This window comes from Simochromis diagramma, unplaced genomic scaffold (genome assembly GCF_900408965.1).
Source record: "Simochromis diagramma unplaced genomic scaffold, fSimDia1.1 OVJJ01000421.1, whole genome shotgun sequence".
In the NCBI taxonomy this organism is placed as follows: domain Eukaryota; kingdom Metazoa; phylum Chordata; class Actinopteri; order Cichliformes; family Cichlidae; genus Simochromis; species Simochromis diagramma.
Window position 1 is genome coordinate 4,680,364 of NW_024387250.1, and position 27,195 is coordinate 4,707,558.

Here is a 27,195-nt window from a genome sequence, read left to right on the forward strand (position 1 = left end):
TGGGTCTTTAACTAATTTTATAGCCTGGAGCCAATATGCAGTAATCAGAACATGAAAAAGCTTTCTGTCCTCACGTTTGCATTGTTTGAGTCACAGCCACCTGCCTACAGATTTACACCAGTAGATCACAGACAATAACAGTAAAGACAGAAGTGCACTGGTTTATGACTTCAGCACTTTCAGTTTGAAGTCTTCCAGCACCAGTGAGTTTAAATTATGGTGGGAGACGTCCTTGGGATGTGAACATCTCATTTCACCATGCCGTACGCAACCACGTGCACATGCACACACACACACACAAACACACACACACACGCACAACTCATTTCATTGGGGGGGGGGGGGTCTCTGGGAGGCTGGACTCAGCAGAGCGTGACATAAGAATTATACATCTGGCAGCAGTAAACCTGCAAACTCTCTCCCTCTTTCACGGGTATGAGGCAGAACACTAACTTTTTGATGATCACTCTGAGAGGGAACTATTTGTTATTATTGCTGTTTGATATTGATGTTTCTAACGAGCTTTGTGCGGATATGATGCTCTTGTTCCTCCTAGCAGGATGCACCATTTCCCTGTCAATCAGCATGATTGTGCAAAAATTAATGCACCAAATTTCTTGAAACTTCTCGAAGCATGGTCGAGCGTGGGTACAGAAAGCACCAGCTTAATTTTAGTGCTTTCTCCAATTATTTTTTTAAACCGCAAGACAGGGCATTAGCAGAGCCTGAGAGCTTCTAGTTTTATGACTTTGCACATACAGCTGAAGCAGCTTTCTGGGCATCTTAAGATAACGAAAAAGAAGCATTTTAAGCATTTTAAGTGTGCTTTCCTTTGCTTCAATGGCATTACTACAACAAGCAAAAAACATACTGAAATGAAAAAAAAACCCAAAACATATTTCTTTTATAAATATAAATTATATAGAGTCACAAGAAAAATCGAAGCCTGCACCTTTTGAAGATATAAATATAATAAACCTTTATGAACACGTAACATATATGGTGGGGATATATTTCAGTATACACGAATGGAGCCTGGAGGCACCGTTTAAACGAACTTATGCTCCAATTTGTTAAATGGCTCATTCAAATCAGTCTACCTGCGTGTAAAAAAAAAAAAAAAAAACAGGAAAAAAATGGTGGCTGACATCCAAAAATATCTAATAACTTTCATCTATAATCACACGTGGATGGGACAGAAGTCACAGCATCCCAACTGAACCGAGTAAGCTCCGCATCCTCATCCCAGCTGCGCCCCACTGCCAGATTATAATAAACACCTGCCGACACGCCCACCCGCCGTTACCCAGCTTCCCTATTGGTTGTCATTTTAGATATTCAACAAGCTGCGCGGAGATTGGCTCAAATCTCGTACAAGCGATTTCATAAAGCAAATCTTTTGGAAGTTGTGTAAAGGGAATAAGTGGGGAAAAACCCTTGAGATAAAGGCTGTTTAGCTCTCTCTCTCTTTCGCTCTCTCTCACCGTCCCTGGTGTCAGTTCGCTGGAGGATTTTGTCGGAGTTTCCCGAGCGTCTCTGCATCTGTGAGTACCTGAGTCTGCCCGCTGCTGAAGCTGCCGTCTTCCGCTGGGTTCAGGATCGTTGTGGCGCTCAGCTGGGATCTGCTGCGCAAAGACGCGAAAGAAAGTTGACGATTTGAACGTAACTTTCAGAGCAAAACCTCAACCCAGACAGAGACGCTTGTTATCAGTAATGCTGTTAAACGGTCATCCCCTTTGGTTACAGTAGCTGTCACGGATTAAATGATGCTCATAGTTTTAAAAACGCCGATGTGCAGGTAGTTAAATGACAGCAGGTTTGTTTTGTAAATGGACTTATCATTACCGAGGTGGAGTGCGCTTATTTTTTAACTTTTCTCATTTTTAAAAGAAGTATTTTTATTTGATAGATAGATAGATAGATAGATAGAACAAAAACCAATAAAAACTACTAAACGTTGTTTAAATGAATATGTGGTGGTTTAAACTACTCATATGATGTGTTTTGTGAGTCAAATGAACAATAAATGAACAATAATCCTTGCCGGATTTATTGTTGCCTTATATTAAGTGGTAAATGATAGACGAACAAGAGCTTGTCATTAATGTCAGGTGTTGATTGAAGTGTAATTCACTGTGACTGGTAGAGTGCTTTGTGTGTGCATGTGTGTGTGTGTGTGTGTGTGTGTGTGTGTGTGTGTGTGTTCTGCAGTGAGGGTGTCCTTCACAGAAAAGAGCTTCTGCAAAAGTGTGTTTGAAAGTGAAGATGTTGCTGGCTCTTTGTCGCAGTGTTATCAGGATCAGAGCTGAGCACGAATTCTTCAGAAAGCACATGCTGATGTTGCACGCTGTGGTAATGACCTCTTAATGCCAACATAAATAACCACATCGAAAGCATTTCTCTGCTCCGAAACGACTATTCGTTTCCTGGGCCGTTTCATTGTCTTTGAATGGTTTACAGGAGATTACTTTGCTTGATGTTCCCTTGTTTGGGCGGTGACCTCGGCAGATGTTATATCATCGAACCCAGATGAGGGCAAAAATGGTTTGTGGATATGTGCTTGCAGAAAAGTCCAACTTTGCTTGACAGCTGAAGAAGGATGTCTTGGTTCTTACTGCAGTGAATCTGTGGCGAAGAGACTTCATGTCCTTGGCTGGATAATATAGTACCTCATGATTTTATCAAACTGAAAAGTCTCCAGTGATTTCATGCACTCATCTGTCCTATCACCAATCCTCTTTCATGTCGCTATTACTTTGTGTGGGTGACTTATAAGGGATACCAAAGTTTTTTTTCCCCTTTGTCTTTTTCAGGCTGGTGTTCAACTGAAATATGAATATAACCTTGTATGCATGGCTATTAAAGTTAACCTGTCCACCTTTCTAGTAGAAGCTGCATCATTTACACGTTGTTATCTTGTCCTCTAATTGGCTGATTTGCAGTTCATTTAAAAAGATCTAAAGAGACTGTGTGCTGTTCCATAACACTTTGTTTTTTGACTTTCCACGTTTCCGTTTCCTTTTCTTTTTAATTTATAGCCCACTCCCCCTATCTAATATGGACTTTATTAGCAAGTCTGTAAAGTCCCTTTCTCTAGTGTGGAACTGGCCAGCTCATTTGTCATCACATCCTGCTCTAATGGGGAGAAACTGCCTCATCTTGAGCTTCCAGTGTTGTTAATTAACCCTTCTTGCTAACAGGCACAGTCTACATTACTACCGGCTCTTCTGCCGGCGTTATCGCTGCGCTGCCTGCCCAGGGAGTTAGCGTTGGCCCCGGCCATATTTCTGCAGGTGTCAGCAGAGGTGCTTCCTCTCCTGCTTTTTGTGCTTTTGAGAGTATTACTCAAGAAGCACTGTGGTTTTATCTTAAATTGAATTGTTGAGGGAGATGTTAAAGAGCCATACATCACCTGGACACTCAGCAGAAAGGGAGAATCTGCAGCAGTATAGATGGGAGCGTCTCAGCGGCATTACAGATGGAATGACGGAGGACATGTTCATAAATCCACAGGCAGAGAAAATCAAGTTGTCAGCCTTTAGAATGCCACTGTGTGTGTGCACGTGTGTGTCTGTGTGTGTGTGATGTTTTGCAGGGCTGTTGCTGATGAGCTTCTTATTTCAGCGTTAAGAAGGTGACCCTTCTCTTTGCCAATTCCTCTTTGCTTCTTTTCAGCCTGAGCGTCAGAAACTCCACCTCACCTTTACCTGCCTGCAATTCACAACTCGAATTGGATCAATGTTCACCTTTTATCTGCTTACCACTTAAAGGACAATAATACATCACTGTGTCCTTTTATCCAAACAGAAAAAAAATCTTTTCCATTTTAGTGTTGGTCCTTGTCTCTAAGGAAGCAACACCTCAGGTCTGTTATAACAGGTCGTATTGGTTTCCTCCATACTCACTTGGCCTCTGGCTAATGCCCTCGCTCCATGTATGGATTTTCTGTCTTGTAATTCCTCAGCCTGTCTGCATGTGATGGGTTGTTCAGATCTAACCCTGCAGAATGCCGCTGATTGCAGTGGTATATCCTCATCTTTATGTCTGAGTATAGCAGGAAGCTTTGCCAGCAATGTTTGCCTTATGATGGATTTGGAGAACTAGCAAAAAAAAAGTGGGGGGATGTGTTGCAGTTGCAGATGAATGACTCATATTTTTTATGGGATTCTCATTACACATCAACTAGCAGGTCACGTGTGCAGTAGTTCAGGTGAATAGCGTTGTGGATTGGATGAATGGTAATTTTGCTGTTCAGACTGTGTATATGTCTGTACAACGTCTGTTGGCGTTATTCAGCACTTGAATTCTTTGAAACAAAAACGGTCGAGTCATGTTGCAAATAGTGTGTTTCGCCCTTCAGGTAAGGATGTTGTTGTGGCTGGTTTTGTTCCTGCCCGCCCTCTCGGTGGCTCAGAGGTCAGAGCCCGTGTTCTCAGCTATAACCAAGACCGTCCTTCCTCCAGACTACGACAACAACCCCACCCAGCTCAACTATGGCGTGGCTGTCACTGATGTGGACGGGGATGGAGACCTGGAGATATTTGTAGCTGGGTGAGGAGCGTGCAGAGAAAGCTGGACTTACCATCACCATGAAAACCCCCTAAATCCCTTAAGTTTCCCTCCCACTAGTCTAACTCTTAAGCTTAAATAAAAACACAACTTCCTAAAGATAAAGGTTAAAGACAAAGGCAAAAAAAGCTAAAAGATAAGAGATGCTAAGGCCACCCTGGGGCTCACTCACCTGATGAAAAATGGATATGATCGAAAAGAGTGCCAGTGATGGGAACAGCTTTACAAGACTGCCTCAATCCAGCAATGACTGAGCATGAATACATTTCCCAGTGCTTAACAGGAAATAGATGAACCAAAAATGACCCTGCTTAATAGATGTAATTTAGGTAAAACATCCTATTCAGCAGGTATCCTGGACGGGAGCTCATCCCAAAACCTCATAGAGGATGTAATTTAATTTACAATTAAAAGAATCTTCAGATGAATTACTTTTATATACATTACACTGACAGTGCCGACCTTCTCTGATATACTTTGGTGACAACCAAGAAAGCTTTTGTAGTGTATATCCAAACATTTTAGACTATATTTTTTAAGTATTTAGGCAAATTTAGATTTTGATTTCAAACTGGATGTTAGCAAAATGCACTGTCAGGAGTAAGTTTACAACATTTCTTGCAAACTGGCATAAAAAACATCAGAGGCTTGGATTCTAAATCAAAACCATGAGTAGAGATTACACTGTTGTAAAAAAATGACAACAGCGTGCAATCAAAATTATCCATTGTTCTGTTTTACACCTCTCACTGATTTGCTCCCCACTGCAATGGCACCTGAGGCTTATGGGTAAACAAAATTCATGAGCTCCAATGTGACAAGCATAAGATCTCAGTGAAACGTCTCCATAATATAAACCTAAAGGGCTTCTGTGTCCGGTAAACTAAGGATTACATGACTGACTCATCCTGGACTTACATGCCATAAAATCCAAATTATGAAAATACATGAGTGACCTTATTACGCAATAAACAGAATTGGTTTGCATGTAACAGATATTTTTAAGAGGCAAAAAATAGACATTAAGGTCAAAATGATTTGTTATAAGTAAAAATAAATAAATAAAATGTGAATCTAAAAATTTTGCTTGCCAATCAATCTCTCTGATCAAATCTGCAACTACAGAATAGAAGAGAGATGCAGGAGTCCAGCTGTCATCAAAGTCTTTATAAAGTTAAACTTCAAACTAAACCAACAAGCAAATGTTGCTTTCAGCATGTTCAGCCAGCACTTGCTAAAGCTCATAAACTGTAAAACAAGAATGTCATACTGTCAGTCATGTGCATTATAACAGCGTGCTATTTTTGCCCGTGACAGCTACAACGGCCCGAACCTGGTGCTAAAGTACGACAAACAGAGGAAAAGGCTTGTCAACATCGCTGTTGACAACCGTAGCTCCCCGTTCTATGCCCTGAGAGACCGTCAAGGCAACGCCATCGGAGTGACAGCTTGTGACATCGATGGGGATGGACGGGAAGAGATTTATGTCCTCAACACCAATAACGCCTTCTCTGGTACAGTGCGAGCTGATACACTTTTGGAAAACTACAAAGGCACACACAGGGCTTTCTTTCTTTTTTTTCCTTTTACACAGAGACAAAGAAGGAGAATCGGTATGCAGATATTAAGCTTATCTCAGCTGAGTCTTCAGCAGATAACAGATAAGCTTTGCGCCGCTATTAATCTGTGAGAAACCCAGAGATCAGACTGCCAAAACTGCAACACCTCACGTCTGTCATTTTTCTTAAACTCCTTTATCACTTTGCTCACTTCCAGCCACAGGAGCCTGTTTTCACTCACCCACAGTTTTTGCATTACATAATGCCTCTTTTCTCCACGCAGTCTTTGTCTTTCCTGAACCTTTTCTCTCTCTGCATCAAGGTCGGGCAACATACTCTGACAAGCTGTTTAAGTTCCGTAATGGGCGCTTTGAAGATCTGCTGAGCGATGATATTAACGAACACAGAGACGTAGCCAACCCTATGGCTGGGCGCTCAGTGGCCTGTGTGGACAGAAAGGTACTTCTCATACAAACACACACACACACACATCAAGTGCACTATATGCAGATCTGCACCGTACGCACACTCCCTAGAGTGTCTTCTCCGTACATGCACGGGTGCTTCTATTTGTTTACCAGTGATAACTCATGCCCTGCCTACGCCGCCCTTCTCAGCATGTGCTATGACAGTTCATTTGGGGGGAATGGTGTGCCATTTTCTCTCTTCTGTCCATCGCACCAGTGTAATTACAGAAGCCAGGGCTCGTTTGTTTTATAGAACATCGTACGAGGGGAGGAGTGATGACTGCACACTACTGCTTTCTGCCCGTAGCATTTTTTCCCCCTCTTTCACTCAGTCCCTTCTCCATTGTTTCCACTTTTATTTTTTAGTCCCTTTTCTCTCACTGACTGACACGCTCACCCTCTTTCTTTGTCTCTTATCTCACACCCACGCATGCAATTCTCACTTCCAATCAGGGACGGGCTAAAGAAGGTAATAGCGGGAAGAGGAAAGTAAAGACTACAATAGATTTTTTTAACCACTGTCCCATCACACTGAGCACTGATAAGTTGTGCTGCTGCCAAACCGATTGGAAAGATATCTGCTTTTAAATGGCACGATTCTTTTGGAAGGAGCCAAAACCCCAATGTGTGCTTTTCCATGTCAGTTCCAGCTGACCAGCAGAGAGAGAACATGTTTTCCTGTTGCTGAACAGGTTTTATTAGAACATATTAAAAGAAACAGCTGCAGAACGTTGCACAGGCCAAAAGCAAAGCATGCTTTATAGTCAGCTGGGTAGCTAATGCTTTCGGTGTTGTTTACTCATAAATAAAGTGTTATCTTTAAGAGAAAAAGATCGATTTACCACCCGACCGTTTCGTCCCTACCCGGTCTCCTTGAAAGTGACATCCCATCATCATTCTAACACAAACTGATGAAGGTGACATATTGAAGGGCCTCACATTGAACTGATAGATTGGTTCACTAAAACTTTAAACTGGCAGGCATGAAAAAATAAACGACTTTTAAAAGCCAGAATAATTAAAAAATTGTTCAAATGAAGCTCAGTGAAAAAGTACAAGATGCAGTTCTTGACAATAAAAGAATAAAAATGCTGCAGTAGCGGCAAGTTAGCTTATTCACACTTCTTGATTGATGTAAAGGGTGTGCAGTCCTTGGACCAACATGCACTGCAGGCATGTATAGCGCGCTATTCACAATGCCAATCCCAGTGACAGAAATTAGCCTTGGGTGAAGACTTATTGAAAAACCGTTGACTTTTAAGTTGGTTAAGTAACTTCCAGTTGCCTTTAGCTCTTTCATTGTAATTCATTTTCATGTTTGGCAGCTTCGGAGCGTGCTTGCGTGTCCGGCATGCGGTGTGTGCGCGACGCACTGCTCCCACAGCATGTGACACTAAATGACATTTATATCAACCAGACTCATTTACCTTCCTTGCATTGTAAAGATACAGTATGGTGTAACAGAAATAGTGAAATTGCGTGTGTGCATTTGTTTGCATATGTGCATGTGTTTCTGTTGATTGAAATATGTTAGGCCTGGTGGGAAAGCTCATTGGAATCGAGTGTGTAGTCTATTAGTGTGGTTCCGTCTGTGATTTTGTGTCTGCAGGGACTCTGACTGATAATGGAGTGTGAAATTAATCTCCAAAGGGAGGCAGAGCAAGGAGTAGGGAGAAAGGGCTAAGAATAAGGGGTACGGGGTAAGAAATGGGGGTAGGTGGAGCTGAAGATGACGAGAGGTTTGACTGGGAAAGTAAACAATATTAATAAGCATAGTAACTCCAGAATATTAATAATAAAAAAAGATGATCTAGACAGTGTCACAAATAACCTGTTTAATCCTATTTTTGTTTGATGAATACTCCAACGTGAGGGTCTGAAAGAGGTCGCATATTTCAAAACATTTGCTTTTTCAGTTGGCTTTAAGGAACTTTATAGTATTTCAGACATTTTTAAGCTGACTACAATTTTTCTGTCCTGTCCTGCAGTCTAGAGGTAGAACATAGATTTATATATTGAGCTTAGAGCCTCCACTCCCGCTCAAAAGAGTAAAAGAAAATTGTGTTGATGATGCAATTGAAGAACTAATGAAATAAGAGAAATATTCTTGATTTATATTAATGAAAATATGAATACACGTAAATCTTTATTTTTCTGCACAGGGTACAGGTCGTTATGCTATCTACATAGCAAACTACGCCAGTGGCAACGTGGGCCCTCATGCGCTCATAGAAATGGATGAGGCAGCGAGTGACCTTTCGCAGGGCGTCGTTGCCCTCTCCAATGTGGCAGAGCGGGCTGGAGTCAACAAATTCATTGGTGGGTATGAAGCACTGACTGGGGGTATTTGATATAGACGATTGCTTTAAGATCACCCAGCACTACTGGACCTTCAGTTTGATTTATACAGACATTTGCAGAAGGGGCATGTGCTTGTTGTACTCACAGAGGTTGAAATATAGGACTTCGCGACACACAGGGAAGCAGACGAGGGGCGAGTCAGAGGGGGTTAGAGAAGTGCCAGGCGAGAAGGAGAAAAAGGGCTTGAGAGAAAGAAGAAGAAAGAGGATGTAAAGGCTCTTTTGGCGCTGTCAGCTATTTACTCCAGCCAAAGTCACAGGGAATCAAAGGCAAAGGGCGGCAAACACATATATCAAACCTATTCTAACCATGAAATTCAGCTGTTAATCTTGGCATCTAAATCAAATTAAATAGTTTCCGTTTTAGTAAGACAGTAATTGAGAAAATTCATGGATGGCATTAATTAGATTTTAGCGTTAATTATTTGGATTAAAGGGTTTTCACATACTGGCAGAATAATCATTACAGGAACATAAAACATTGTATTTGGTAACTAGCAGCACTATTAATTTAAGACAGTTGTGGCGTAAACCTTACCACCACCTTAGATGGTGGTCTAATAAATTTGAAATAAGCCCAAAAACATTTCATTCAAGAAAAAAAGTTGTACAATGTATAAAATCCAAAATCCAGCTTTAATGTTTTTTTTTTTTATTTCTTTTTAAAGGTGACGCTGGCTTAAAAAAATCACGTGTTCGAGTGTTTCTTCTTTTTTGGTCCTTTTTCAGTTAAGGGTGTAACTGATTTGCAAATCAACCCCCTGTTTTCATTAAAAATGTTGCTTAGAACTGTTTTTGGAAACAAAATGAATATTTCACTGAAATGATGTTGAAATGTGTCACTGCAGCCCGCGTCATCACGTGGATCAATTTAGGTCTGTGATATATAGAAGAACAGAACAGTAAATGCAAAAATGTTACCATGATTAATTTCTTCATAAAAGAGACTGTCATGATGAAAAAAAAAATGCTGCCCCTGTGATAATTTATTATAATCACTGAAAAGTCCTTGTTCTGGTGAGTTTTGGAAATACGAGGTGACTTTGTATGTGAGCGCCCCGGCATGAATCTTCATCATCTATGGATTTTTTTTTCACGTGCAGGATATCATCTGATCCACCAGGGGGGAAGATGAGCTGGCTCACATTTGCTGTGAACGATGTACGATAGATGGCTTTGTCATCAAACTGCCGTTAATCAGAGGAGAGGGACAGTCGGTGAAGTTGTATATCTAATGGTTACATATCTCCAGAGAGACATTAGTGGTTTATGGCCGTAGGGGTTGAGTGGTATTTGTCTGGGTTGATGGAGCGGGCCAGTAAATCAGCAGCGAGTCATGACTTGCAGCAGTGACTTTGCATACTGGAAGGACAATCAAAGCCCTTTCAACTCCATAATTAAACTCTGCTGGTCTGAGATGAAGCACTACATTTTACAGAATGTCACTGGAGAACCCTGGGGTGATGCTAAAAGTGTACCTTCAAGTGTAACAGTTACAAAAATCACTACATAAGGAGAAAATTACTGTTTGCTTTTGGTTAATGCAAAAGATTCTTTGTGTTTTTGTGTTTCTTATTGTGCTTAGGTGTGTTTACCTGTGTTTGTGTGTATGTAACCCATCAGAGTCAGTGTCTGTGTCAGCAGAAAGAGCTGCCCTACTCAGAGGAAATGACCTGGAAAGACAGTAATAATCTCTTCCCTTTCACTTTTGTTTAGGCGGTGATCTCTCTCCCTCTGCTCTCTCTGTTGTTCCTCATATCCTGCTTCATTTTTTTCCTCCCAAATGTTGTGCTAGCCCTCTTCTGAGCTGCCTAATTCTCCCACCGCTGTGTGTCTTGTTCCCTTGTCTTTCTCTGTGCAGGAGGAAGAGGTGTCGTGGTGGGGCCCATTGTCAGTCAGACTCTGTCTGATGTGTTTTGCGACAATGAGTACGGTCCAAACTTCTTGTTCAGGAACAATGGCGATGGAACTTTCACGGATGTGGCACAGCAGGCTGGTGAGATGATCACGTGCAGTTTACCAGATCATAGCCTGGGAGATCAGTTATTTCTTCACACATGAATCATCCTGTGAAAAACAATAAACGCGAGAGGCGTTATTGTGTAGAATAAATATCAGTCGTGCATGATTCCTAAAATATTTCAACCTAATTAATATAAAAATCTAAGTTTGTTAAACCATATATTTTAATATTGTGGCTTTTAACGATTAATTAGCTGTCAACTGCAATGAAACCTCACAGAATGAGAAAGCAATAAATTAAGTTTATTAAAAAAATAAATAAATCAAGATGATTTAAATGCACTATAGTAATAATAACTGGTGAGGCCTCCTTTTCTGTAATGACTCATTGTGATAAAGTATGTGTTTGATCGCTGCAGGTGAAGCGCAAAGCCATCGGCTTATCAGAGAAGCTGTTTTTTTTACCGTCATCTCATGATGACAAGAAAGTGATTGCCATGAATTCAGTGATTGATTTTAAACATTAGAAATGTAGCACTTCATCGTTTTTATGTCACCAGTTTGTTGTTTAATAAATCAGACACTGAAGTGCTGTATTGTACCCAATGACACAGTTCCAGCAGCAGCACTGGTCAGGGTTACCTGGTTTTGAAAATATTGATGGCAGATGATGGAAACAGATTGGGAACATCTCGAATCTTTTTAGGTGTAGAAGACCCCATGCAGCACGGCAGAGGGGTGGCTCTTGCAGACTTCAACCGTGACGGTAAGACGGACATCGTCTACGGGAACTGGAACGGACCTCATCGGTTGTACATGCAGCTCAGTAACCGCAAGCAAAAGTTTAAGGTGGGCCCGAATTTGATGCTATCAGCTCAGTTAGCATCAAACCGACACAACTGCCAGATACCTTATAAAGACCTACTTCAGATGATCACATATGATAAATGGAAGCATGGGCATTCTCACATTTCCACACATTCCACTCCACATGTGATCTGCTGAGGAAAGTGTGCTCAAAAGTTGCAGTGCTTGTGATTTCACTGCAATAACCGATTGAATAATATGATTTTACTTAGTGAAGGACCCAAAAAGCCCATTCAGATTGTCACTGTCAACTGTAGAGAGTTTCAGAGAGAGGTTGTTGTTCTTCTGTCTAATGAACAAGGAGCACAAATAAAACAAATCAGACCTGTTATCACTGTGAATCAAAGTACTATCAATCCAAATGGTTGGCGAGTGAATTAACACTACTCAGTGGCTGCCCACTTTGCGTTTGAGTGGTATTTAAAGACGCAAGGTTAGTGATTTACTCAATCAATGACTCTACAGACAGCGTGCGCAAGGCAGCCAGCAGCACGCATCTGTTTGGGTACTAAGTTTTAGAGTGGCGAAGTCAGAGACAGGCCCTGCTGCATAAATCTGTAGAGGATTCGGGCTCGGTGATCTATCTGCCACCACCTGCACTCGCATCTTTTACCTAGGAGATAAATGTCACCCAAGACATCTTTATAGGGGTCGAGTAAGGGGTTAATGTGTGATGCTTTGCCCAGAGATAGTTCCATCAGCATGACACACACACACACACACACACTGAGACACTCAAACCCTGTTACGCCTATACGTGCAAAAACACAAAAGACAAATTGAATTAGCCTGACAATGTTTTTTTTTTTTGAACCAAGATTGTTAAATCACAACCCCAAAACATATTTAAGACGCCCTTCGCCCACACAAGCTGACACTCCTACTAGCCATGTTGACCTTTGGCATGCATAATGAAGCTGTTGTATCACTTCAGTAAACCACCAATTAAATTGGGCTGAACCAGCAGCTTGCCTGGGCAGTGGAAAGTGCCGATTAGGCCCGTTTGTGCTTTAATTAAAATCTATTGCAGAGGGTTTCCTTGGAATAGGTTTAACATACACTTGTGCTCACACATACACATAATGAATATATATTTAAAAAGAAGAAAGTTTTTAGTAGAAGTTCTCTTGGAGTTCTTTTGCATTCAGTAATCTGAAATAAAAATTGGTCAGTGTAAGGAAATTTAGTCATTTTACTATTTATTTCTAATTAACTCCATGCAGATTATATCTTTAGAAGCCCTGTATTAGTTCTGGGGAGAGCCCTTTTTGTTCCTGAAGGCACTTTTACTCATGCGCCTACTGTCTTCGGCACTTATTACCGAGCTGTCCCTGCTTTCCTCACTCTTGGCCTCAGCTGGCCATCCCCTCTCCTTCACCTGAGAAGCAGAAGGTCACTGTGGGCGGCCCCCACCCCTGCAGCTTTATGAGCCTTATAATTAAAACAGGGAGTAAATACTGGGGGGAGTGAAGGGCTGCTCTATAACTCTTTCCCGACTTATCACTGTGTCACTGAAGCGGGGAGATATCTGTTACTTTCTCATGCAAAAACTCTTCTGCTGCAGACTTTTTTCGGAGGTGGGGCACGAGGGCTGCTGTCGACTTGCCCCATGCCAGAGGATGTAAAAAGAGCCCGGACACAAGCACTGGACGCTGATTGACATGTTTTTATTTTGAAGGAGGTTGAACCTTGAGGTTATGAAACGGTCTTTCGAGCGAGTGCATCAGGTCACATAACATTGAACAAAATGGACTAAGGAACCACGAGATGTAATCACAGCAGGTTCATGTAAAAACAAGTTCCTTCCAATGTTTTTACCTCAAAAACCTCTTCTGCTTATACAAAGTTACTCTGGTGTTCTCATATCTAGACAGTTGAAGGAAAGGAAAACCCTTTACCCTGATTAGTCAGTGGAATTGAGCAACTTTTTAAACAAGATTAAAAAAAGTACAGGAAAATCACTGTGGTTATAAGAGGCAGAAAAGCATACACACGCACCACGTGTATGCTATTGCTATTTATTGTAGTTTATCTTGTCAAGGACAAGAATATAACAAAAATTCAGCATCAAACCTTGTAATCATAGCTTTCCTACTTTTTTTAAGTATGGTGTGACAGCTTGCTGATTAGCCATGTTGCCTCACAGCAAGAAGGTCTTGAGTTTGAATCCACTACTAGGCCAGGGCCTGTCTTTGTGGAGTTTGCATGTACCCTGGCTTCCTTCCAAAGTCAAAAGAAATGCAGTTAGTGGGGTTAGGTTAACTGGTGATTCTAAATTACCCATAAATATGTAAATGTAAGTGCAAATGGTTGTCTCTCTCTCTGTGCTAGCCCTGTGGTTGACTGGCGACCTGTCCACCAGGGTGTACTTTGCCTCAACACTCTTGCATGGGTTGGACTCAACTGCAGTAAATAAGTTGATTTATTATTAATTAATAAAATTGGTCCAACTCAAGTACATTACGTCTGAATACCAGAATTTTGAGAACAGAACTGAGATCAGCTGCTACAGGCTATATAATATATTATTTGTAAAAATTAGAATGTTATAACTATAAATACGGAAAAAGCTATATAAATCCTGATAATTCTGGTACCCTAGGAAGTTTATCTAGTAAGTTTCATCCAGATTCATCCAAATAGTTAAAATGCAGTATCCAGCATCCAGTTTCATCCAAATAATTGAAAGGCATTCAACTTATGCATGCATTGTGCTTCTGTAAATGCATGCATGTGTTTCAGTGATGTTACCTTTTTCCCCAGGACATAGCATCCCAGAAGTTTTCCATGCCCTCCCCGGTTCGAACTGTTGTCGCTGCAGATTTTGACAATGACAACGAGTTGGAGGTGTTCTTCAATAACATCGCTTACAGAGGCCCCTCCGCCAACAGACTCTTTAGGTACTCGCACCAACACTGTCAGATTTTGTTCAAGTATGACAGTAAGTTTTTAACATCACTTTGATGAGAAGCTTAATCGAATACTCTTGTGTCTTGATTTAATATTCTAAAGCCGAGCATGGAAGCTGAGAAGAATTTAAAATTCCCAGCCAAGGATACTTATCTAGTCTGGCATCCCGCCTCCTCCTCCACACATGAATGAATCTTTCATTAAGACAGTTTTAGGTCTCTTTTTGGCTCGTGGTTTGGCTTCCTCTCTTGATAATATTAATGAACTCAGCTCTTAAAATGTAATATATGATACATATCAATTGTTAGGACTTAATAGTAGAATGAACCCATCTTCCTGAATAAAAATCTGATCTGGCATATTTATCTGAACAGGATGCAGAACTCATGATGAACGTTGCCAGGAGCTGTTGGGTTAATTTATTCTGAATATCAATAATCAGTTTAAGCTCCACAGATTTCCTGGAGCTGAATATTCCTGCACACCAGGTCATCGAAGGAAAATTTGTCTTTCTGGGCATGGTCTGACAGGGGTCACAGCTCCATGGCCTGTGGCTCTGCCATTGTCTGCTCCGAAGATGAATCAGCTTTTTTCAAACTATATTCTCTGGCACTGAAATAAAAACAAGCCCAAACTAATTAATTCAACACAACGAATCAATATTTAGCTTAGCTGAAGTGTTTAATAGTCAGGATCAGCAGATTAGTGTACCAAGATAGCTAATTATTTTAAGGAAAGCAGGTTCATGGTGGGTGATAATGTGCATATGTTTAACAAAGGATACAGGTTTGTAAACTGGAATACATTTTTACCAATGTGCTTAACAGAGATATGACAAATTACGAATTGATCTGTCAATAATTAATTCATACAAATCAGTAATTATGTAAGTTTGGAAATATCTAATTTTCTTCTTGTCTTCTGGTTGTTGTATTTGTGTTTGCTGAGATTTATGTGCATTATTTATGTTAGTTTCCTGTGTTATGTGTAGTATTATGCACTATATCTTCTGATTAGGAGACTGCAGGTCACTGTAAAGTTTTCCACTACAGTAATTGTCTATTCAAAATCTACTCATAATAGAATATTGTCAGTAGTCTGAGTGGTGCCTATTATATGTACTATGTACTAATTTATTGACATTATCACTACGCATATCAGCAATTGGAACAATTCATTGTCTTTTTTATTAAATCAAGTATAAACTTATCATATTTTAATCTAATTGTGTAATTTATACATTAAAGAGTTTCCAGTTTAAAAACAACAAAACAAAACAGTGAATTGTAGCATAGTGATAAGTTGTGTTATTTGGATCTTTCCTATACTGCAACCACATTTATAGCAGCTCAGAATTTTTGCAGTGATTTCAGGGTAATGTTTGTGGTGCTACTTCGATAGGGTGAGCAGGAGAGAACATGGAGACCCCCAGATAGAAGAGCTGAATATCGGGGAAGCAGCAGAGCCTGAAGGACGAGGAACCGGTGAGCATGGCAGAAAAGATAGCTGTCATACAGCTCTATTAAAAATGATAAGCAGCACTACACCATATCTCCTCTGCTATTACAACATCAAACCTCTAGATGGCATTAGAGCTCCACTTAGAATCTGAGTTTCCTCATGCACTTTATTATAGGAAAAAATAGAATTGGTTCCACATTATTAGTTCAATGACTGTTGGATTATGTCCCTGCATGAGGATAATAAATGTTATGAGGAATGTATCCTCGAGTGTTTAGCCGCATCATTACTGTGATGAATCTCCAGGAGCGGTAGCCACAGACTTTGATGGGGATGGGCGCCTGGAACTGCTGGTGTCTCACGGTGAAAGTGCAGCACAGCCTCTCTCTGTCTACAAAGTCAACCAGGTGAGTGATTGTGAGACATGTGATACTCGATAGGTAGTGTGACATTAAGCCTTACTCCCTCTTTTTTTCCCCTTTTTCTGCCTTTTTCTTAGGGCAATGCAAACTCATGGCTGCGAGTGATTCCCCGGACAAAATTTGGCGCTTTTGCCAGGGGAGCTAAAGTGGTTGTATATACAAAAAAGAGTGGCCCACACACAAGAATAATTGATGGCGGCTCAGGGTACCTCTGTGAGATGGAGCCTGTTGCCCACTTTGGCCTCGGTAAGGAAATATCAGAAAATACACGCTTAACTTGTTTTATCTGATCCGCAGATGCAACATCTAATGTTAATTCACTCTGATATAAATTAATAAAAGCATTTCTTCATAGCTTGCTTCTCTTGTTCTCAAATTGGTTTCTGAGGTTTGAATGGGCGGTAAGACAGATAAACATTGCAGAGAGTAGCAGCAAGGAAGAAAACAAAAGCATGTGGAAAGCATTGTCTTAATACCTTCAGCCTGATTAGGCACCCACGGGAACAAAAGTTCTCTGTGGGAGGGAGCTGATTGGGCAAAACATGAAGAGCGGAGGAGGACAGGTGCTGCAGATGGAAGCCAGCCATGGTTGTGAGGAACTAGCTCTATGTCTCTTTCTGACTGTCCTTCCCTAGGACAGTCAGCTGGTTACCATACAGGCCTGCTAGCCCACCCACCCACTACTCCTCCCTGGCTCTCCTCACTGAGCCTGTTCAATATCAGGATTGTCCAAGCTCGCATCACCTTTGGTGGCCCTCATAATACACTCCAGCAGCAAACTATCCAGACAATTGTGGCTTTAGTAGAGACCTCCATTCTCCAGGTTGAAAAGTGTCAGTACTCTTAGACATGTGAGATCTGTTCCCCACAACAAAATGAGACGGTGTCACGTGGGTGTAGAACAGGTGAAATATTCTTTGGCTCTCAGGCAGCACACCTGCTGAGTGGACTGTCTGTCTGGCAAGGTAACTCCAGATCTGTTTACATAAGAAATGCCACTTTAATTAAGGGCTACAGAGGGCCTCTGGAGAGGGGCTTTCTCTATGGCCGATGAAAACAGTTAATAGAGCGAAGAGGGGAGAGTGCTTGTACAACGTGAGCCAATAAAAAAGAAAGGAAAGAGATAACCTCCAATATATAGAGGTTTCTCACGTTTCATCATGTGTACATTGCTCAAGAATTGTATCTTGTATTGAATGTGATACAACCAGTGGTTGGGAGGGAAAACCGTGTGATTGTAAACTGCTGTGGTTGTTACCTGGTTGCTGCAGGTGCCCATAATTTGCATGAAAGATGGGGATTTGTTTGCAGACATTCGCTAACTACTAGCTGTGCTGTAGTGAAACTTGGAAAAGTGCAATGCAGACTGGAAAATGGAGAACGTTCTCCTCCTAAGTAAAAGTGCCTCACCTGACCAGTCAAAATGTGCAGCTTTTACTTTGAAGGTGAAAAGTCTCAGTTTCTGGTTTGTGTCACAGTTTGCACAGATTTACTACACCTTACTGGACAGTGTTTGCAGACAAGTTTGCATCTCCCATACAGACTATGGCCGACTAAGACAGGCTGCTAAGGGAGCAGTCTCTAGGCTTGTGTGACTGGGGCTTTAGCAACAACCTTAGGCAACCACCTGCCAACTGGTTGGAGAATACAAATGTTTCCTTTGTGGACTGATGTCTTGACCATACATTGTCACCAAGATTGTTATCCATCTAAAATGACAGACAAGTTACCGCCATGTGGTTAGTCATGTGTCTGACAAACCTCAACACTGTAAGGTTCAGTGATCAGTGGTCATATATTTCTGTATGTACTGTAACTACCTCAGATTCTACTTCCCTGAATAGGCAAGGATGTGGCCACCAGTGTGGAGGTGTTCTGGCCAGATGGTCGTTCAGTAGCCCGGGCCCTCGAGCCGTCAGAGATCAACTCAGTGCAGGAGATCCACTATCCAAGAGATGAGGAGGAAGTTACTCCTACTGTGGAAATAGAGGTACACAAGTGCTTCATAGTGGGTTTCAGCATGTTTTTTATTCTCAATAAATTAAATACTCATTTTGTCCGAATAACAAAGCTGCTACAAACACAACACCAACTTCAAGAAACAATCGACATCAAGTTGTTTATTGTAAATTGTTGGCATAGTGCAACAGTTTTAAGGATCTTTCACAGGAGAGTTCATTAAAAATAATATTTCTTACTAATTGTCTCTTACAGTGTGGTCACGGGTTTGCTTTGAATGAGAATGGCCGCTGCACGGGTAAGCTGAGGCACTTTATCACCTTCAAACTCTGTGCTTGTCTCCTTGTTTAAAAATCCTCACACACGTCAAGTGTCTTTGCCTTCCTCACCTCTCCCTGCCCTCAGATCAAGATGAGTGTACCCAGTTCCCCTCTGTGTGTCCCTCTGACCGCCCTGTCTGCACCAATACCTATGGTAGTTATAAGTGCCGCGCCAAGAGAAGATGCAACCAGGGCTTTGAGCCCAACGACGATGGGTCAGCCTGTGTGGGTGAGTGGTCCTGGCAGAGTCAGGGTATCCGGATTACCAAGATCGTTAGAACAAAAGAAGCACTACCAGAGAACGAGATGCATTAAGTCTTAATTACAGTGGTTTTGAATAAAAGGCTTAGAGGTGCTTACATTCCTCCAACCGTGTCCTCTCTCTGCACCCCACTGTCTTGCATGACTGACCCTCATGTGAATGAGCTGTCTTCCAACTACAAAGACACACATGTCGGCTAACATTTCCCTGCCCTTTGTTTCTCTCTCTTCTCGGCAGCCCAGGTGGCTTACTTTGGGGGAACGCGGTCTTCTGGGGAGCGCAAGTGCTCGGGCCTTACTTTCCGGCTGCTCCCCGTCTCTCTGCTACCACTCATCTCTACCCATCTCTATTCTGGACTGCTGTAGCTGTGACTGTTTTCTCCCCTTTCCACTCTTTCCACTTAACTCTTTCCACTACTAAAAGTGGGTGTACAGAAACTCTTAGAGCAAACTTTTAACAAAAAAAGAGAAATTCCTCTTCACCTTCTCCTCTATGGATCTATGCTATCTTTACCCATCAGCTATTTACAGTCCTCCTGGTCATCCGCTGCTTTGTGTCACCTCTTGGCTCCCGGCCCCCTCTGGACTATAAAGAAACATACAGGGAGCATGCTCGCTGGGAGCTACAGGGTTCAGAACTAACTGTGCCACACCCGCAGAGTCCTCACGTCATCACCTGGCACTTATCTTAGTGGGACCTGAAACAAGGCCAAGTCAATAAGAGGAGCTTCGGCATAGAAACCGCTGCACATACAGCAAACAGATCTACTGGCTCCACAGACCACATTCATTAGAGACACGCTGAGCCCCATCTGTATATCCAAAATGCCACTATGGTAATCCTTACAATGTCACTCTCATTCTTATTATGCGCCTACTGGGATGCCGAGGAACACCAGGTCTCCAAACTGTATGTTTTGAGTGTGTATTAATGTGTTTGCGTGGCTGTGTGAGCCTCAGTGTACTGGGTCCAAAGAGGCAGTCGCGTTGGGGAACATATGCCAGACCATCTGTCTCCGATGGTTGGTTACATTTTGTTACACATGAATTATACAACAGCACAGAGAAGAAGGCAAACACATGTGTGTGTGTGTGTGTGTGTGTGTGTTTGTGTGCGTGCGTGTGAGCACAGGATGAGGCAGATTTTAAATTTTTTGGAAAGTGTACTAAAACATATCACCGTAGGCATGTGCAAAGAACATGATGACAAAAGGAAAACACCTAAAACTGAACTGAACAGTGCACTTAATTTATGTTGGTGTTTCTCCTTCTGTTACACTGTGATTACAAACATGAACTCAACATGCAGTAAAAGCTGCTGTTCTTACATTTTAAAGTGTTCAAAATAAAGCAGCAGTCTTCAAGATTTCAGTCCTGACTGATTTGGGGACTCCTACAGGTCTTCTTTTGCAACCGGATATTTGTACGACATCACCGCCACAAGGAATCCATCATGCCAGTGCTCACAGCCACAGTCAGTTTGGAGCAGTTGGTATTGAGAAACTACTGAGACAAGCTTTGCGTGTTTTAGTTCTGACAGTAGATAGATGATTAATCCAAACAACTGCCGAGTATTTTTCGTAGCAACCACCTTCGAATGCATTTTAAGAGCAAAAATATTCAGTCACTGAATATTTTTATTCCTTTTACATTGGTTTTAGTGGTAGATAAAATCCTAGTTTGGGTTAAATTACACCCTGTCAAAAACAAGAACCGTACCCTGCAGAGGCTTTGTGACAGAAAGCATTAAAGCAAACCTTCTACCTTTGATGTGGCAGCAGAAAATTCTCAGTTTGCTTTAAAGGTAGCTTTTTTTCACCGCTAATGATGCCACAGGCACCTAGTTGGTAATAATAATAATCTTTGAGACTGCCGCTTTAAGTTTTAAGTGCACTAAAGCATTCCTAATAGTTTTCCACATAATATAAAGCTTGACAAGTTGCAGTGGCATTCAGTAGTTTTGTTGCTCTTGCAAGACCAAAATCCCCAATGTCTCTTATTACGTTCCAAGTCCCCTACCCTATCTGTGACATTGTGGCTCAAGCTCAAATATACAGTTTAGCTTTAAAAATGAATTTCTTAATATATCATTTCCTAAAACGGTGGTATGCTGGCATTTATACTGACTGTACAATGCAGATTTGGTTTGCAGTGGGAAGAGGCATTGACTTGTTTAAAAAAAAGTTCCCGTGTACATAAAATGAAGGCACATTGGTAAATGTGTAGCTCAGTTACAAAGGCATACGATCGAATTCTTTATTTTGGTGTTTTTAAAGGATTTGTTGACAATGACATTAAAAACAAATATATGGAAAAAAGGAAGAAAGTGGCTATTTGATGAGTCGTGATTTGCACACAGTGAGGTTTCACATAGCCCCGCGTGAAACCTTCGCTACAGCGGACTAAAATACATAAAACATATGGAGCTCTTCATTTTTATTAAAAGCTACAGATCTTTTTGCCTTATTGCCATGTTTCTTGAAGCGTTTGGGAAACGAATAAATACTTTGGCCAAAAACAAAAAAGACGACCAAAAAGTGAAAGCGTTTTCCTCCACTCCACGATGACAGCGCGTTGACTGACAGGTTTTTGCTTCCATATAATTCTGCAGGGGCACATCACTTGTTGCAACACAACCCTCAACTTATCCAGTGTTCGACCACAATCAGTGTCACAGCAGGGGATAATGTTCCTTATTAAATGTTGGCCAGTGCAATTCTCCAGAGAAGCGAATGTCTTTGTATGAGTCATGGATTCATCCCTACTCGCTTGCTGAGGCAAGTGTTATATATATTTTGGAAATTCTTAACCACAAACCTCACACATTCCACTGAAGCTCCAGCGCTACTCTCTGCCCCGTGACATCTGTCCTTGAGCCTCTTAATGGGCTGGACCCAAACTCCAGATGCCACCTGTGAATATCACACATTTCAGAGGTTTTGGGAGCTGAACTCAGTTCTCTCTTTTTTAATGAAAATAAGGAGGCATCGGAGCATGAAAAACTAATAAGCAAATGATGATGGATGTGTTAAAGCAATTAAAATGAATCACCACAGATCCCTGTTGGATCTATGCTGACATTGTCGTGACACCCTCCATGAAAGCCAAAGAACCTTGATATTGAGTGCTCAGTGAGACAAAGTCCACTTAAACATTTTTATGTTTTCTCAAAAATTATGTCAGAGGTTCAACTGAAGTTCCTCTTGAGCTGTTATTGGACTGTAAGGAGAGAACGCAAAACTTTTTCTACTTTCTTGCACGCTGCTGGGTCTGACTTGAACAGAACAAGGACTTGTGTAAGCTCACAGTTTGCATAAATAATTGGATCTGAAAGTGTTCATTATATTTGCACACTTTCAAAGGACAGTGTGCAAATATATTTTTGGTTTTTTTTTAAACCCTGTTTATCATATTTAAAGTACACAGTGCTCAAAACAATCTACTGTCAAAGACATCTAGTATATATATTTTCCTATAGCTGTGTTGAAGTTGGTTGCAAACTTTCAGCTGATTGGAAAGTTTGTAGAGAAAAGTTAGGATTCTGGTAAATAGAAATGGCAACTGCCGTTGACATGTACATGTTAAAATATGCTGTGTGCCGTATTTACTGTGTCTACTCTACTCTGTTAGAGTTAGAGTGATCTACTCTAACATGCAGGGTGTCTTTGCATTCACAGCTTATTCTATGTATGGAAGGACTGGAAATAAATAAAAGCACACTATTCACTGTGATGAATTAGTTGCTCAACCACTGCAAATGTACCTGGAAGCAAAAACATTTTTTAGATAGAGTGGATGAAAATGCACACGTGATATCATCAGATACACTTAGAGCATAGTGTTTAGTGGGAAACTATGTAATTAGAAAAAAAATCACTTTGTGAGTCTTAAAATTGCAAAATGTGTCTAAAGATTGTCTGTGAATAACATCCAAGAACCTGAGGGAGGAAGCTGTGTGTGATTGTGTGTGTGTGTGTGTGGTATCTGGCATGGTCAGTGCCATTGCGTTATTTACATCCCAGAGGCTCCAGCTGTTTTTCTCTCTGCAGGAATGAACTTGAGAGTAGAGATGTCCCTGTGCAAAATAAAACCGGGAACAAAATGCTCGCTTATGTGTGTTTCAGGGGAGTCCAGTGTGTGTGTGTTCATGTTCTCAGTCGGTTTGTGTGCAGGGATTTTGTCCACGTGGAAACATATTGCAAAATGCCTTATTTTGCCGCAGTCTTGCCAATGCCGAAACGCCCTGCAAACAGTACATGCACAATGTTCACACACTAGGAAGCTTTCCCAGAAAATGACAGAAGATCAGATATGGAGTGATATGTTAAGAAAACATTTGTACTGCACCGAAATGAATAGAAAAAGAAAAAAAGAACGGAAGGTTGCAAATGGAAAAAGCTGCATAAATGTGGATGTTTTCACTGTAGCGGTCATTTGTTTTTAGCTGCAGCCAGAGAATATGTATGCTTATTTTCTCGTATCCCTAGTGGAAACAACAGGCCGGCCTTCTCAGAGCTTCATGAGTATAATAATGCTGTGTGCAAACTCCTCAGGCCAGCACAAGCTTCATTCCATTAAGGGTGCACTCCAGTTCATTGCAGCCTGAGATCAAAATTAAAACTTTATCAACCCTGCTTGTAATTGCCCGAGCACATCTCAGGTCATTTCATTTAAACTTATCCGACTAATTTAACCAAGCCTGCACACTAAAATAAGTCAGTGACATTACAGATTAAGGCACTCGAACAACCACTTGAGCATGAACGGCATCAGCAGCTGACTGTTAAGAGGTTGTAGGTTATTATAAAAGCCCGTTTGTGAACAAAATAGGTAATTTGCAAAGAAAGGGTTAGAAAAGGTTTTCTTACATAGTACAATAGTCATAAGTAATGGCTAAAAATCTGTTTTTCTAATCTTGTCTCTGCATTTTAATGATAATACACTCACAGGAGTTACTGCTGAAACCTTGGGGCCACATCACTATAGCAACATTAGATCAAAGCAAAACCTCTCTTTGGATAAATTGTGATAATCTCAGTGGGGCTGGAATAAAATATTTTTTCCCTCTTTCAGCGATCATTTGCAAGTAGTTGCAACAATCAATGAGCGTCCATCACCCTCCACCATTCAGGTCATCTGTTGGGAGGCAACTTGTCTCCAAACAAACGTGGTCCAACTCCAATGTAGAGCAACAGATTTGCAGATATATCACAGTTAACACTGTATTGTTACAAATTGCGTGTAAAAGCATAAGTAATTTAAGCAAGCTGACTCTGGCTGTGCTGCTGTCCTGATGCACCAAAGTCACTTTGAGGACAGCAACTGGTCCCCATCTTCGAAGTAACTATTTCAAAGGTAACAAGAAGGCAAGTTTTTTTTTCACACGGTCATAGTAATTTTGTTCTTGTTCTTGCATTTTCTGTAATCACTGTGTGACTGTAGCATAAGGTGATTGGGTTTTTTTTTTTTTTTTTACCTCAAACTTCTCATACTGCTGAACATTAGAGTGTTTCTCCAGTTAAATGGCAATTCTTAGTAATTAGTACTCATCAAAGGTCCAAACTAACAAAAATAATCGTCAGCACAGGCTAGAGATGGAGCACATTGGTCAGTCCTGGTGTACTGTGAGGAAACAAAACTTCTTCAGGCATTGCACCGTTTACTTACCTGTTTGTTTCTCCTAGCCTAATCATTTGTCTACTAAATGACCCCTGGAGGGCTTTGAACTCACAACACCGATCATGCGATTTCTCTGTGTATTTTCTCATCATTGCTTTTGGCCTTGAGTTTGCTGAAAACAGATGCAGTGTTTCACAGCTCTCCTTCTTTCAGCGATTATCTGTGTTTCAACTCTGCGCTCGGCGGGATCTCATCCCTGACTCATTTAAAAGCTATTAGGAGGGCAGGGACTGACATGGGAACATTTATTTTCCTTTAGCGGTAGATCTAAGGAGGAGTGCTCGTAATAAGCGCTGTCTCACAATTAAACAATGTGATCCTAAGTGACATTTTTAACTGGAACCACACATTTCCACTCTCACATTGTGTTTTTATGTAGCATTCTGGGCTGTGCTTGGGGGAGGCCCAGCAGCAAACACAACACAAGAGCTGTCAGTCACACTGAGGTTAAATAAACCGAGCGGATATTGGTGCCAAAGCCAACAGGCGGGGCAGCAGTATGGTGAGGAAAAAAAACAGAAAAATCGACTTTAAAGAGTACACAGCAAATCAAGTGTGGCCAAACACACAGAGACAAATCCTGCCATTTCCACTGTGTTTTACCTCTTTCCACTCTTCAAAGAGCTCCTGAAGGGCTGCGGTTTTCATACCGGAATCTCAAAACAAATGTTAAAAATCAGTTACAACATCCGGCGTTCAAACAATAAGCTGAGAGAGTCCTCGTGGGTGGGACTCTGTGTACAAAATGTCTGAGTTTTGAAAGGAAGACTGGGCACTGGGTCTTTCTGTGCATTGCATCACAGAGTTTTCATTCAGAATAGCAAGTCACCGTGATCCTGAAATTTGGACAGATGCGGATAAATGTTTGGAAGGCCCCAGTGCGCCAGCCAACAGTTGGATGTTTGGGATGGACTGCCAGGGTTAATTTACCTAACTGAGTTCCTGTTGTTATGCCAGTTTTTGTGATTGAACTGAAATGAACGTGTATTTGTTTGTAATCCGGTCCCAAACCAATGTCAAGAGCAGAAAATAGGCGTGAACATCCTTTAATGTCACTACAGGCAGGACTTTTCTCTGAGGCCAAGACTCTCTCTCGAGGGGTTCCACATATAACGCATTACATGCATTACATGCAAGCACACAATTGTAAACTTCACTGTAACCGGTGCACTCCGTTGCCAGGCACCGGTGCCAGTCAAAATATGCCTGAAACACAGGATATAGATTTTCTGTCATTTGCGGGAATAAACATTTTAACCAATCAATACCGGAAAGCGACTTTCCATTCTCCCCATCTGTGACTAAGACAGAAAAGAAATAGTGGAAAAGATTAAGCAGACCCCCTCCCCCCCTTTTAAAAAAAAGGAGAACAAGGAATGAGCAGGAGGGGGGTAGAAGGAATAAAACAGAAAGACAGCGTTGTGCAGCCGAAGAATAAAAAATGTTTAAACTTGGAAAGACAAAAGAAACTTAGCTAAAAACCTTCCAGCAAAAGTTTGATGAAAAAGGGGGATCTGTGCTGAAGGAAAGAGTTGCTTGCGCTTCGGTAGTGTGAGGCTGACCTTTGCCCGCAGGTGTTGAGATGTTTCTTCACTCCTCTGCTGTCTTTGAGAAAATATCAGTCCACTCTCGCCGCTCCTCCTTCTGTCTACACTCCTGAGATTTTAACTAAGCCTCAGTGTCAATCAGGATGTTATCGCTCATTTATGGCCTTATGAGCAGGCTATGATGGATCTACTGTACACCTCTTATACACACGCACACACACATACACACAGAATCATGCTTACAAATAGACACTAATACAAAAAGCTGTGCGCACCAAAAAAAAAAAAAGATGAAAGAAAAAAATATTCATTAGATCGTTGAAAACTTTGAAAACTGGATGTGCACAGGAATCATTTTACTTATTTATGATGAAGCACCGCACATTTTCCTGAAAATATAAATGGGTAATTCTTTGCACTTTGAAAGCTTACAAGGAACAACCCTTTGATGGTTTCTGTCTTATTTCAGGCGTGCTTACTGAACAAAATGACTGGGTGTGCATCTGAACTTAGTGAGAGTGGTCTCTGCCTGTGCAGCTACCCTTGGAAAAACCCATAAAACTATTTAAATGGTCATCAAACCACATGTTTATTGATACATACTGAGGTGTCAAAGCTCATGATTAATGGTGCTGGGAAGGTTGTCAAATGCCGTCTTTATAGGGGAGAGAGTTAGGAAGAAAATTTGAAATCAAGCTGTTTAGTTGATAACTGATGTTACAATTCTTCATAAATTAATACCAATTTTAAGAAAACCATGACATTTTTGGTAAGCAACAAACTTTTAATGTTTCATTGTTAGATGGTTGCAGATGTTTCAATGTTTCATTGTTCTGTTACTGAACTGTTGTA

At 41.2% G+C, this 27,195-nt stretch overlaps 1 protein-coding gene across 1 annotated transcript; it reads left to right on the forward strand.

Moving 5' to 3' along the window:
* The first annotated feature begins 1,376 nt into the window (after positions 1 to 1,376).
* crtac1b (cartilage acidic protein 1b) lies at positions 1,377 to 26,659 on the forward strand. Its single transcript, XM_040001634.1, has 15 exons — positions 1,377 to 1,544; positions 4,361 to 4,551; positions 5,887 to 6,083; positions 6,451 to 6,587; positions 8,758 to 8,914; positions 10,817 to 10,951; positions 11,624 to 11,766; positions 14,548 to 14,684; positions 16,096 to 16,178; positions 16,462 to 16,562; positions 16,655 to 16,823; positions 18,422 to 18,567; positions 18,792 to 18,834; positions 18,942 to 19,085; positions 19,356 to 26,659. Exons 2-15 carry the CDS (start codon positions 4,367 to 4,369, stop codon positions 19,481 to 19,483), a joined length of 1,905 nt encoding a protein of 634 aa, XP_039857568.1. The 5' UTR covers positions 1,377 to 1,544; positions 4,361 to 4,366; the 3' UTR covers positions 19,484 to 26,659.
* The last annotated feature ends 536 nt before the right edge of the window (positions 26,660 to 27,195 follow it).